Source organism: Stegastes partitus, unplaced genomic scaffold (genome assembly GCF_000690725.1).
Source record: "Stegastes partitus isolate 25-593 unplaced genomic scaffold, Stegastes_partitus-1.0.2 Scaffold39, whole genome shotgun sequence".
Taxonomy (NCBI): Eukaryota; Metazoa; Chordata; class Actinopteri; family Pomacentridae; genus Stegastes; species Stegastes partitus.
The window spans coordinates 1,177,755-1,192,030 of NW_007577770.1; the positions used below are offsets into that span (position 1 = coordinate 1,177,755).

The 14,276-nt window shown below is 41.4% G+C and overlaps 1 protein-coding gene across 1 annotated transcript in view; it reads left to right on the plus strand.

Annotated features, from left to right (window-relative positions):
* LOC103374315 (mono-ADP ribosylhydrolase 1) overlaps positions 1–14,276 on the plus strand; it is a 124,396-nt gene that overhangs the window by 70,198 nt on the left and 39,922 nt on the right. The window contains exon 4 of the mRNA XM_008304391.1: positions 6,033–6,062. Within this exon, the coding sequence (XP_008302613.1) occupies positions 6,033–6,062 (30 nt within the window). The remainder of the gene's footprint in view (positions 1–6,032; positions 6,063–14,276) is intronic.

A 14,276-nucleotide genomic window follows, 5' to 3' on the forward strand; every position in this document is an offset into this window, starting at 1 on the left:
AGTGCAATTTGTTTAAAATGGGGAGCTAGAAATAAAATACATTCTGCACTTGTGGCAGGGGAGGTAGAAGTTTGAATATGAACTTGGCACACCTTCTTTGAAAGGCAAAATAAAATAAAAATAGGCTGTTGGAGTATGTATTACAGCTTTTGAACTGCCTGGGCAGTCAGCCGTGTATGTAATTATGAACCGAGTCCTCATATGCCAAAAGTATGCAAAGAAAGGATGAGCAGGCAACCCCACATTAGTACTTGATGCATTTTTTAGGATGGTGCAGTGGAGTAAAGGCAGGGAGGAGAACATTGTTAAGGGTTCAGTATGCTTCAAACGAAGTAGGTCATACAACGTGGTGTCCGTTCACGTCGAAAGGCAACAGTGTTTATATCCGTCATAGCCTCCTCCGGGCTGCATCGCACTGCCTCCCTGATCTCTCTCCAAGAACTTCTTGTCTTCTCTTGCACGTCTTTGTTGTCTTGATTCATTAGATCGTACAAGCGGGGATAACGGTCCACACTTTCACTCTCTCCTCAAAGGCATTCATGGTGTTGCTGTCACTTGTACACAAGAGCAGTGACAGTGTGAGGGAGGAGAGAGAGCGAGAGAGAGAGAGAGCGCTAGAGAGAGGAATTCAAATCCGGCCTACTTTCAGACTTATAAGGACCTGGCCAAACGCTGTGTGAGGTGGTCGTGACTGCAGCTTTATTCGCATTTGGAGGTCTAATTGTTTTTTATTTCCAAAGTACAATTCACAGACAGTATTGCCTCTCATTGAGACTTATATTGTAGCAGATACAATAGACTTAAAACAACAGACAAAAACTTAAAACAACACTTACTAAGTTTTGGTGTCTGTCTTTCAGCTGGACGATGGACTCTTTACACACTCATGGCAGTGTCAGAAATCCTGAAAGCAAAACAATAATAAGACTTTTTTTTTTCTCCCCTTGACTGGAGATAATTCAGTATCATATTATTGGAAATGTTGGACAGTAATGGACATAGATGTATCTGAGTCACGTAGCAGGAAAGTAGGTGAAAAAATTATTTTCCCATGTTATGAGGTGACAGTTGGTCCCATTTGACAGAGGTCAAAATATACCATTACAGAGTTAACCCAGTGCTAGTGATTAAATAACAATGAGTATTAGATTAATTTAAAACAATTTCCCTTCTCTCGTGACTTAAGGTCTGTTTTGTACTCTATGTGTTGAGTGAAAGTGAATCCAACCACTCCTGTTATACACAAGTTCAAACTTGTTGTATGAGCATACAATCAAAGCTAACAGTAGCGTTAGCCATATTAGCTGCACAACATGCCAACATGAATGATTTTTCTATTGTTGTAGAAACCTTGCTATCAGTAATAAAAGTAATCAGCTGGGTCTTTAGTTTCTCAGTTGCTGGGAGTGCATTGAGACTCTTGTGTTCACTCTTAGCGTCATAAGGCATTTTAGATTTAGCAGAAGCAGCTCTAGAAAGTAAAGAAACCTGCCAGACTATGAGGCAGCGGTTCATTCTGAATGCCTCATCTGGAAACAGCAAACACTGAGGAGGTGGGATTATGTAAATGTTGAGCAAGATGACGATTGGTTTGTTAGCTGGAATGTAGCAGCTAACAAACTAAAATTTGCTTGTAAAGCTAGGAGGCTATCTAGTGGTGGGTTTGGCTTGGGGAATGGCAGAAGTAAACATCTTCATACCTTAACAGCTTTTATTTTACACCTCCAAGTTTATAACAACCACAACACGCAATAAAAATGGATTTTCACCATATGGGACCTTGTTAAAGTTGATATAATGTGAAAGGAGTCTTTCATTGTGATGAACCGAGAGAGACTCTGCCCCTTCTATTTAGCGTTTCTAGCTCTGGCCTTCGGCTTTACTGCTTTAAAGGTTTTTTTTTTGGCATTTTGCCTTTTTATTGGATAATTGCAGTAGAGCCAGACAGGAAATGTGGGGAATGACAGGCAGCAAAAGTTTGTCTGTTCATGAGTTGAACCAGGGATTTGGCTGCTGAGGACATTTTCACTCAAGTGGTAAACGCCCTAAGCTCTTGGCCCTCATGTTTCCCTGCATCTTCACTGGTTCTGGTTCACCCTCACTGCTTTCACGGCGTTGCTTTTGGCTGCAGCAGGGACCTCTACAATCCCACTGTACTTTGCCTGCTCAGCACCAAACAGCAAAAAGACACATTTAGCAACTATCTGGTGGACATAGTGGATCATTTAGCAGCTAAAGAGCCAGATGTTTCCCTAAGGTGTGGGTAGAGATCACAAGCAGAGCTAAAAGAGAGTGAACATTGGACTGATGTTCACATGGGTGGACAGAAATATGACTCATAATAAATTATAATATTGCTCCATAACTGATGAATGTGTGAATAAGTAACAGTTCAATAACAAGTTTACCAAATTAAAGGAAGATGTGGAAAAATTTTGTTTTTCGTCTGCATTTTAATGGTGTAACCAAATTTAGTTAAATAGCTTGAAACTCACAAGAAATCAAGAAATCCTGATGTCTCAGGTGGGTTCACCAATTCATTCCAACAGCAGCCACATTGCAATGACTCTGGTTTTGGTCCAGTGCTCCATGTCAGCGCTGCATCCAGCCCCCTTCAAGCACATCTGACCTGACAAGACCTTCCACCACCCAGGAGTTAAGACTCTATACTATAAGGCCTGGGGCGTGTTTGTCAACACAGATGGGTGTCAACAAGAACTTGTATGTGATATAACTTAATGTACAGCCTGCAGCTAATGCACGGGATGAATGGCAGACTTAATGGAGACAATTTATCTTACTGAGGCTTTTTATCAGAGTGAGCTTTTATTCAAGTTTATCATAGGATCCATGAGCTCTCAGACAAGCTGTGCACCTGAAATAGTCTTACACTGTCACATTAAACAATCTCCTTTTTTTTTCTTCTTCTAAGACTTCTGTATGGAGCTGCACATTTCAAATTAGAGAGTGGAGATATTCACTTTGGGAGATGTTAGTGAGACAGTAGAGGAGTGTAGTGTGTTTAAAGGCTGAAATTAAGTGCTATTTACCATTAATGAGGCAGTAGGGGAAAATGTTGGAGAGTAGAGGATTCTTGAGAAGGAAAGACATCTGTGGGATTTAGTTTCTTTTCATCCCTTTCTAAAACCGACTTGCCTCATACACAATCCGAGCGCGTACCAAGTTGGCACAATGCCTACTGGCAAGGAGTAACTAAAATGAGAGACGTCTCCTGTGTGTTCTGATGTAACTTTGTAACTGTCCCTCACAGAGCGATTATGTGCTTATCAGATTATCCAAACATGACAGCAACCAATGATGCACGAGCAGAGAAAGAATTAGAAAACATGATTTGTGTGAGTTTATGGTCACGTTTGGGTTTCTTGGAAGTGCTGCAGATGTCCTCGGGCTAACACTGCTGACTCCGCACATTTATGGATATGCGGGTGAGAAAAACACTTGGGTATCGCATATGTCAAAAGCAGCCACAGCCAGCCTTATCACCCTGCCAGCAATTTACACTCACAAGCATGTGCAGTGACTTGATTCAAGTGGGGAAGGTAATGATTTGGGACAAACTGGCCAGCCAGGCTGCGAGCATTAATTCATTGTTTGCTTTCCTGTAAAAAGAGCTCATTATGTTGTTATTTTAAGGTCCAGTCACCTTCTTGTTATCCAGGTAGAAAATCGCTGTATGATTGAATTTTTCATAACTAAAAGACAAATTGAACCATTTTGCCTATTTCCTCTCAATGAGTTGTTTATTATCCTTTAGACCGAAGCCTCAGCGTGAGTTTATTCATTAGCTTTGCAGGCAGTGAAGTTGCTCGTTCTTATTGTGCCGAGCTTCTCAGTCCTCATTGACGGGACTCGGAGCCTGCTGGTTTTAATTCTATCCATCTAATCAGGGACAGAGTTACACCTGCAATGCCAGGTGAATGCAATTAACTCAACTGGTTGGCAAAACCAGCACAACTGTGAGCCCTGAGGACTTGGATTGAAAACCGCTCCCGTTGAGAAATGCTGACACCAATAACAAATTATGATCTGAAGGACAAATGTGGAGACAGTTTTCCCCCACAGCAAGTAAACATAGCTTAAAGCCCCAAGTTTTTTTCTAGACGAAAGTTCAGCCAATTAGATATAAAACTTGATTAAGTCTTAAGAGATCAGAGTTTCTCACACCCCCACGCACTCATGCAGCAGTTCAAATGAAGATATGTTTTGAGCTCAGATGCAGTGATGAGATGTTGTAAACAAGTTATCAAAACAGCTTCCTCTTGCCTAAGGTGATGTCTTCAAATGTATAGTATATTTTACCAACAGTCTAAAATCCATGACAACTCAATTTATAGTTAATAATAAACAAGCAAATAATAACAACAATAAAACAGAAAATCCTCACATCGGAGAAGCTGGCACCAGAGAATGTGTTTTTATTTATTTATTTATTTTTTTTAAACTGACACCTTATTTTCACATATAACTGTGTCAGATTCAAGTGGAAGTCCATTCATTCCTGTGGGAACCTCCATGTGGTCTTTTTAAAACTCCACTTTTTGTTTATTTCCTGTTTGGAACTTGCCTTGAGCACACTGAAAAATCTGAACCTTTGTGGTGGATTTTGGAGAGACGGTGCTCTGTTTTGGGAAGGTGGAAAAATGAAGGGGCTAACAGGGGTTTCAGTAGCTTCACTATGTTGACAGACAAACTGTTTAAATCTATACTTAAAAAATGTCGCGTTGAGCTGGAACACAGATCTACTGGTAAATCAAGATCTACTTCCTCGCTATACTATATATTTTTTCTATTTATATAAGTTGATCAACGTTCCAAAGCTCACCTGTGGTAATAACTCTGGGTAGTGACTGAAAGATTGAGATTGTGGATGCAAGCAGCCAAATTGAGTTTCCCCAGTAGTGCACTGGTTTTAGAGATGAGGTGAGAAGCTACAAGTAGAGTCACTGCTCCTTCGCGTTTAAAGGAGCCAGCTACGGCGGTTCAGGCATCTGATTAGGGTACTTTATTGATGCTGTCCTTTGGATGTTTTTCCATGCACATTCAATTAGGAGGAGACCTCAGGGTAGACCCAGAAGTTGCTGCAAGGTTATATATCTTATCTGGCCTGGAAATGCCTTGTGATCCCTCAACTGGACGAAGAAATGTTGCAGGGGAGAGGGATGTCTTGAATGACCTGTTTAGCCGGCTGCCACCACTACCCGACTATCACTAAGTGGAAAAAAATGGATGTATAGTTTAGCTAGTTTACCACATGCTAGCTGTGTATCACACAGAGTGCATGCACACTGGATCATAAATCTTTTAGCAGAACATTTTTTTTTAAAACTTCCTACACACAGAGCAAGCGACTTCCTCACTCATTTCTTGCCAGTTTTAGTTGCGCTCATGCTCTTTGCACATATTTCGTACAACTGGATTATAAAAAGTGGAAATATTATCTCCTTTCTCTCAGCTGCGGCGATGTTTTGATCCATCAGTAGAGAAATGCATTTCCTTGCATTTAACACTAGGGGCCATAGCCAGTATATTGTACAAAATTTAACCATATAAGGCTGTGTGGAAACCCTGTGTAGATCGATTGTCAAAAAAGCTAATTAATTTTCACCGACTGATCAATTAACTAATCTTCAGCTGTGAAATTATGGTTTTATATTCCCAGGACTCGTAGCTATGTTGCAAAAAAGTCACCAGAACAATCAAACCTACGGATGTAACCTTGAATTCAGCAGAGGTTATTTGTGATGAGGGCTGCGACTAATGTTACTTTTCTTATTGATTATTCTCTTGATTATTTATGCAGTTCTCATAGGATTTGCTCAAAATGCCAATCACAGGTCCACTGAGGTTCAAGTGGCATCTTCAAATGGGTTGTTTAATATAAACTACTTAGTGCCATGTATACATTTACAATGACTTATTGTCCCTCCATGCACGTCTTTAAATGTTTCAGTTGTGGTTCAGAAAATTTAAGCCTTATCCTGATTATTTCTTCTTTCTTGTCTCTCTTTCAGCCAACAACACTTTGCTCGGTGGAGGTGGAGGTAAGTCACAACCTGTCTGATCCTTTGCTTGTGATACTTTCAGGCCTCAGCTGCTATTAACGGCACAGCTTTGTGGTGCAAATAGTCCTCTATGGACACCAAATAATTCAAAAATGTTGCGATTCTTTTATTCGAATAATGCAGTGCTTGTTTACTGGCCAAAAAACCTGTGTGTTTGTGTGACTGTTTTGTGTCCTATGTGCGCTGTCTGTCTGCATCTCTCTTTGTGCTTGGTGGCAGGTAGCTCTTTGTTGTGGCAGGTGTTCCAAGTGTTTTTGCATGCTGCTCAGAGTGTGTCTGTCTGGCCCGTGCTACTGTGTGTTTGTGCGCGCAGGTGCAAAGTCAATAGTTCATAATTTATGGGTGTGGAGTGCTGTGGATATAAACAGTCATTTTTCAGTGTATTGTTGACTCAGTGCTTTGCTACGCGCGTGTGATTTTGGACGTCCGCGGTTAATCGATACTTGTAATAAATCTGTACCACTAATGCAGTAGCCACATTCGCTAAAACATGTACACACACACTTTGCTCAACCTACGTGTGTGTGTTTGTTAACGCTTGCAAATTTAGGCGCTGGTGCATTTGCCTGTGGTTGTTTTCTTTTTCTTTATTTGTGCAAACAGCTTTAACCTTTTCAGACCGGATGGCTTGCACTGCCTTTTTATAAGCTTCCAATTTCTATGTGTGTGTGCATGCATTCAATTTCTTTCTTCTCTGTCTGTATGGTGACATATTGAGTGGCACACCTGCATGCTTGTATATTTGTGTCCGTGTGCATTCGTATGCCAGTTTATAACGGTGCGTTTGCTTGCCTGAAATGATCTAAGTCCACACACATACACACACATGTGCTCCACCCTCACTGATAAACACCAGCTGAGGCTCGAGCCATAAAAATGGACGACACACTCTTCTTGTCGCTTCAAATATACACATGCAGTCAAGCACCTCGAGATCTACAGCATCGTTTGATGTTTTCCTGAGGTCTCTGATGGCTTTACGCAGACAGATGGCTTCTAGAGAGCTCTTGATTGTGTGCAAAATGTGTGCATCAGGGCCTATGTAAAGCATGTTTCTGTTGTTTCTTCGGGCTTAGTTAATATTTTTATTCAGATAAATTTAGCTATAGCATCTGTTTTCATTTTTAAAAATTGCAAGCGACCGGCTGAATGAGGCTACATATCCAACAGCCACCGTCTGAATCTGTCTTATCTGTTTCTCTGCCACTATGTGCCAGTTTCTCTTTCTGCTCAGTTGATTTCTCTCATGTCTTATTGTATTTATTTCCCTCTCTCTGTCTCTCTTTCCAGCTCTGTCCTTGGGGGTTTGCCAAGGCTGATAGAGCCTACAGTAGGTGTTAATTAGAGAGAGGTAAGGGTAGAGACAAGGGGAAGAATGGAACAAACAAGAAAGATGGAAGGGAAATGATGCTTAGAGCGAGAAGACAAGAAAGACGAAAACAGTGAAGGTCCAATAGTGTTTGAGAGGCAATCACTGGGAATAGACAGATGCAAAAGGAGAGCAGAGTGGAAAAAACACACAAAAATCATTCAGCATACATCTCCATTTGCCAGGATCACACTCTGTGCTGAGTAACCCAAGCGTTCCTTCATTCAGCTTTAGTGAGTTGTGTTTTTTTCATCAGAGGTGAAGCAACAAAAGGTCTTTATGGTGCTTTACCACTCGGTCTCAAGGGTACCTGGGTAAATGTCATTCAGTTAGATCAAATGCGCACCTGCCGACATTGTTTTTGCACTTCAATCTGGAGGAGTGCTGAGCTCAGGCAGCGCATCAACAACAAACTCAAGGGCAGGAAATTAACCTTTTTTTTATGTCCACTGCCTGCAGTTGCTTATTTATTGCAGAGCTCATCTGTCATTTTAACATTTCAATGCTTTGATTGATTTTCTAAATATAGAGAAAGCCCTGGTGATGATTGGAGATTTAGTCAGCCAGACAGTTGCCATGAACTTTATATATACGTTTATCTGTGTATAGACCCACTGTCTGTTTGATTAGGTACATCTTGCTAGTTGTGGACCATGTTTTACCTTCAGAACTGCTTTAAGTCTTTGTGGTGTATATTCAAGCTGAAAGAAAGAAAACATTCTTTAGAGATTTTAGTCCACATTAACATGATGGCATCATATAGCTGCTGCAAATTTGTGGGCGACACCTTCATGATGCAAGTCTTATACTTCACCACATTCCAAAAACGTAGGGTTGGGTATAATTTGTGAAGTGAGACCCTCAGCTTGGTGTTTGAGACAAGTACCAGCATGTTGCTGCAGTCACAGAAAGCGTTGCTATAATGGTTAGTAGATGTCCTTTAGTTAGCTGTAGAGAGCGTGTGTTTTATGTTCGCTGTTGCAGAGAACAAATAGTCCCTGTTCATGTAATGTTCCTATGACATATGTAAAGACCTGACCTCTTCACAGGAGTGTAGGATAAACGCGAGCACAAGTGAAATTTGTTTCGGAACCATTCGTCTGTTTTCTATACCTCGCTTTATCCTGTGGAGGAGCGCAGGTGGGCTGGAGCTTATCTCAACTGACTCAGGGTGAAGGGCAGGTTTACACCCTGGACAGGCCATCAGTCCGTCACAGGACCAGGACAGAGACAGACAAGCAAACGCACTCAGATTCACACCTACATCCAGTTTAGAATTACCAATTAACCTTAGCATGTCTTTGGACTGTGGGAGGAAACCAGAGCACCCGGTGAGAACCCACACAGGCACAGGGAGAACATGCAAACTCCACATAGAAAGGTCTCAGCTGAGATTTGAACCAAGTACCTTCTAGCTGCCCTGTTTAAAAAACGATAAGCAGAGTTGAAATGAAACTCTGCCGATTATTTCTTTAGAATCAGAAATTTGGAACTTGTTCCCTATGACCTTACAAAAGTGCTCCATTTGATGTCGATTAGGTTGCTGTGGTGACCATTTAAGCACAGTGAAGTGATTGTCACGTTCTAGTGTATATTAGAAAATGTGTACACTGGGGTCATAAAGGTGTGGACATGGTCAGCAACAATCCTCAGGTTGGCATTTAAATGATGCTGAATTGTTAGTAAGGTGCTCTAAATGTGCCAAGTGTTGTTTACCCCAAATTCTGATCATACCATTTGAATGCTGCAGCAGAAACAGGAATTCATCAGACCTGGTTTCTCTAATCTTCTGTTGTCTAAATTTGGTGAGGCCATGCCCACTGTAGCCTCAGTTTCGTGTCTTTAGTTGACAGGAGTGACGCTCTGTGTGGTCTTCTACTGCTGCAGCCCATCTGCTCAGTGTGTTGTGCATTCAGAGATGCTGCTCTTGTTTTTAACAAGTGGTTACTTTAATTACTGTTGTCTTTCTATCAGCTTGAACCAGTTTGGCCATTCTCCCCTTGACCTCTGTCATCATTAAAGTGTTTTCACCTGGAGAACTGCCGTTCTGGAGAACGTTTTTCTTTTTCGAACCATTCTCACTAAACCCTAGATGAAAATCCCAGTAGATCTGCAGTTTCTGAAATTCTCAAACCAGCCCATCACTGAAATCACCTTTGTTTTCCTTTCTGATGCTTAGCATGATCCTCTTGACTATGTTTTAATGCAAACGATTTTTCTCTCTGCAACGTGATTGGCGGATTATATATGTATTTTACAGAGTAGTTAAACAGATATCTAATAAAGTGGCCAGTGAATATATACAGTATGTATGTTAGTCTGATTTGAATGCCTTTCAAATGTTAAGAGCCAGAACGTAGTCTTCTTTTGGGTCACCATATGTCAGTGCGTACCTTTGGGATGTGTGGTGCATTGAAGTGTTTTTCCACACGTTATTGGCCTGCACTGAAATGTCGTCATCCCTCAGTTAAACTGAGGAAGTCTATTAAGACATGATGCCAAACCTATTCACCACACAAAATATTCAAGGTTGAAAACTGAATTGTCTCATTTCATCTGGAGTAGAACCACAGCATTTGTAAGTACAGCTAGCTTGTTCTGATGCTTTGCTGAAATGTCTGTACTGATATTTTGCCTTAAAAATGTATGAAATGACAATATCAAGACTGTGTGACAATGGGAACGGATAATTCTTGTCGTGATGAACCTACAGAGAATTATCATTCAAATCTGAAGGTTCCCTCGACTTCACACTATCATTCTGTCATCTATTCAAACCTCTCACCTTTTATAACGTGCTGCACTTTTATAGTAACAACATACTGATCAAACAGAGACAGACACGCACAGGCAGCTGCTATCAGAGATCCTGCTCGAGGTCTACAGGGATGGAGTGTACAGGATGTGAACCAGCCACGAAGACTCGACCTGCATATGATTGGTTTAGGTGTTTTAAGACATCCAGACCCAGTGCGCAATAGATGAGCACAGTCCCAATTAAAATTTCATCCACTTACATTTTTTAATTTGGGGAGAAAAAAAAAAGAAGAACAAAATCCTCCCGCAACGGATTTCTCACAAAGCTGAAAAGCCAGGCTGAATTTGTGTGAGCAGACATCTATAATCAATCCTCAAGAACGGGGATAGGGTTTGACACCCTGCGCTGGAAGTCTCTCGGCTGTGGTCCCTGTGTGTCTGCAGCCCCTCTCTCTGCTTTCTCCTTGTCTGGATGAGGAGGAAAAATGCAGGCGGAGAATAGGCTTGTCTTCTTGCCTTTCACAACAAATGAAGAAGAGAGCATGCATTGTGAATGAAAGGAGAGAGTGGAAGATTGGTTTTGGGGCGTGGAGATGAGATGAGAGGCAGAGAGCACTTAGTGTACCTTCCACATGCAGACAGTGCTGCCTGTGTCTCAGCCGCATACATAAATTTGTCTGTTTCACTGCTGGTAGCGGCAATAATGTTTGTGTGCGTGTGTGCGTCTAAGTTTATCGTAGCAACCTTTAACAGGTTGCACCGCATCTGTACGTGAATGTGCGTTTTAAGTTTGTGTGTAATGCAAGTGCATATATAGAGCTGTGTGTTGAAGCAGTGTGCATGTTTGTGCGTCCATCCACCAGCAGACCCATCCTAAATGTTGCCTTGGCAACAAGCTGACTGAAGTAAATGAGTGTCCCGGCTCTGGTGAGGGATTGTGGGAAAGCAATATGCCAGCGTTCCGCCCCATTAGTTTGACAGACAGCCTGTTTGGCCTATAAGAGGTCAGCTGGCAAGGGCAGCCACATTAGTATTCCATAGGAGAGACATCAGGATTGGTTTTACTCTAATGTCAATCTTACTGTGTGTGTGTGTGTGTGTGTGTGTTAGTTAATGGTGTGCAGTTAAGGTTTGCAGGAGGTAAAGCTTGTCCTGGCATATAGCACTGCAGGCAGGTATGTGTGTGTGTGTGTGTGTCTGTGTTTGTTTGTGTGCCCTGCTGGGGGTTGCAGGCTCCTCGCCAGGTAAGCATATCGCCAATTATCACTTCGCAGTCCCTCTACATCCCCTGCCTCTCTCCCCCAGAGTCGGTCAATACAGAGCCTGTGAGGGAGATGCGATAACACCTAAACTGGTCAGCCGCCTGCTTAGCTGGCTGGTCACCCGTCTAAAGAAGCCAAAATCCAAATTTCTAAGCCCTTCCTGCATCCATCCATGCATTGGAGCCTTTTAATCCATTCTCCTCTCTTCCCCTTTTGTTTTTAGCCTCACCCACTCTCCTCACCTACACAGCGTTTTTTACACTTGATCCCCTTCCAAACCCATTTCTCTTTGTCCAACTGCGCTCTTCAATCTCCCGTCTGTATGTGTGTGTGTGTGTGTGTGTCTGTCTGTCTCTCCGTTGCTGCATTGTTTTTTTGTTTGTTTGCCCCAATCTCTCATTCCCTGGAGGACTGAGCTTCAGCTTAGAACGTTGATGTGATATTATGTATGGTAATAAAGGCTAAGTAATGAACGTTGTTTTTTAAATATGGAAATTAGTTTGACACTTCTTAAAAGATTTTTTTTTAGTATCTAGCAATATAAATTAAATTCATGACTAATTCATTATAATCTGTTGATGTGTGTTGGTGGCATTTGGTGTAGCCAATTATGGCTGATAGTTGAGTAGCTCAGGTGCTCCATTTACATTTGACTGTGTCAGTGGAGTATAAACAACAAGTATCCTTTGACATCATACTGATGCTACTTTAGTAAGGAATTCCTCTGTCTGGCTGTCTAAATAAGGGATACATCAATACTGACAAGTGGTCCTATATATTTAGCTGGGACAAGTTTATTAATTATGTTAAGAAAGGGATTTGCAGTAATGACAAGGGCAACACATCAAATAATTATAGCTGCACTCTCCAAGTTAAGAACACCTGTGCTGGTGGAATATCACGAAAAACAAAGCCAAGTCTGAATTCACTCCTTATGTGTTATATACTCCTCTTAATGGCCTAAACACAATTATAGTGTCTACAGCACGTACAGTACTTTTTGTTGACATTGTAAAACATTGCATTTTGAAGGTTCTACATATGAGATTTTGAACATAAATATTGTGTCAATACAGCAGCAAACAACTATTTGCTACATAAACATAATGTGGAGTAATAATGCCCTTATCAAAGAACGAAGTTAGACTCCCTCTATAATCCTATATCCTATATAATCTCTGTTCTATGTTTTGGCAGCTGGACCAGCTGCATGTATGTGTGCATCTGAGTCCCTCCCTTTTAAACTGTTGACCTTTCCTGCATTGAGAGCAAAATCCTACACCACATTGGAAAAACCAAAGTACAGTCTGGAGCTCTTAATCAGTGCCCCCCCCAAAACCAAAAAATACTCATTTTTAAAAAGTGTTTTATTCCTGAGGTGCCCCGATAGCTTAACGGGTTGGGCAGGCGACCCATGTACAGGGCTATAGTCCCTGCAGCGGCTGCGGTTTGATTCCAGCCAGCGACTCATTTGCTGCATGTCCTTTCCCCACTCTTCTCCCCATGTTTCTCTGTCACTCTTTCACTGTCCTATATTAAAGACAGAAAAGCCCAAAAAATATCTTTAAAAAAAAAAAAAAAAAAGTGTTTTATTCATGCTATTTACCAAATATAAACCAAAGTATCTAAGAAACTGAAACATTGCCCTAATGGCAGTGCTTGACAAGTTAAGGGATCACTGCTTTTATGACACTTCATCTGTAGGGGATGAATATCTGTATGAAATCACATGATAACTAGTGCAATGAATTTACAATTTTAAAGTGATTCATTCCATATATTTATCATGTATAAACCACATAGGTCAGCTTGATGGTGGTACTGGAGGAAAAGTCAGAGGGTCACCAAAGTCGTTAAAAATCATGCTATGGAGACCATAAATGTTTATGCAAAATATCATGGCAATCCATTTGAACGTTGATGAGATAACACAATCTGCAGTCCACTAACCAGCTGACAGCTCTTCCTAGATTCATGCTTAAACCATAAGGCCCAGTCACATTCTTTATGCAGCCCACATATGTCGAACATCAATGCCAGAGAAACATTGCAGAAAAAGCAAAGGGCTACATAAAAGTCTCACAGCCATGTGTGACACTGCAGAAATTATTGCAGACCAACACCATCTCCATTATTTCAAAATGTTTAATATTTTATGAGGAAAGATGGATTTTAATTCTGTGATTTTGCGTTTTGCAGCATGACCAGATGGTGTCCACTGATATCGTAGAAGTAATGGATAATATTGATGAACTTGGTCGCAGGCCATCCTTGAGCACTAATACACCTGCATATATGTCTGTCTACACTGAAAAAGTACTGCTGCTGCAGCTTTACTTCAAACACATCTTTCATTTTGCACTCCCCTCTGCTCATGAATCCCCCCTTCATATTTCGGGCTGCATTGAAGTGACAGAACAGTGTCTGAATCTACTCAGTAGCGTGCAGTGCTCATGCTGGGCTATTACACCGGCTCCCACAGAGTCAGAAGTTACCACAGTCTGAAAGAAAGCTAACATGGTCTGTCTTCAGTGAAAGGAGTGAGAGGAGTAGTTTCTCTACATAAGAGAGGTGGGAGTCACGGAGAGGCTGAAAAGGTGTATGGGTATTTAATAACCATTTTCATCCTGTTCAGGCTGTGTCCAGAGACAGTTCATTCTATATGCACTCTTCTCATCTGCATTTGTCAAGGAGCAAGTTAACTTAAAGGACCAGTGTGCAGGATTTAGTGGCATCTAGCGGTAAGATTGCACATTGAAACCGAGTCTGTCACCCTTCTCTTTCCCAACTTGTAGGAGAACCTAT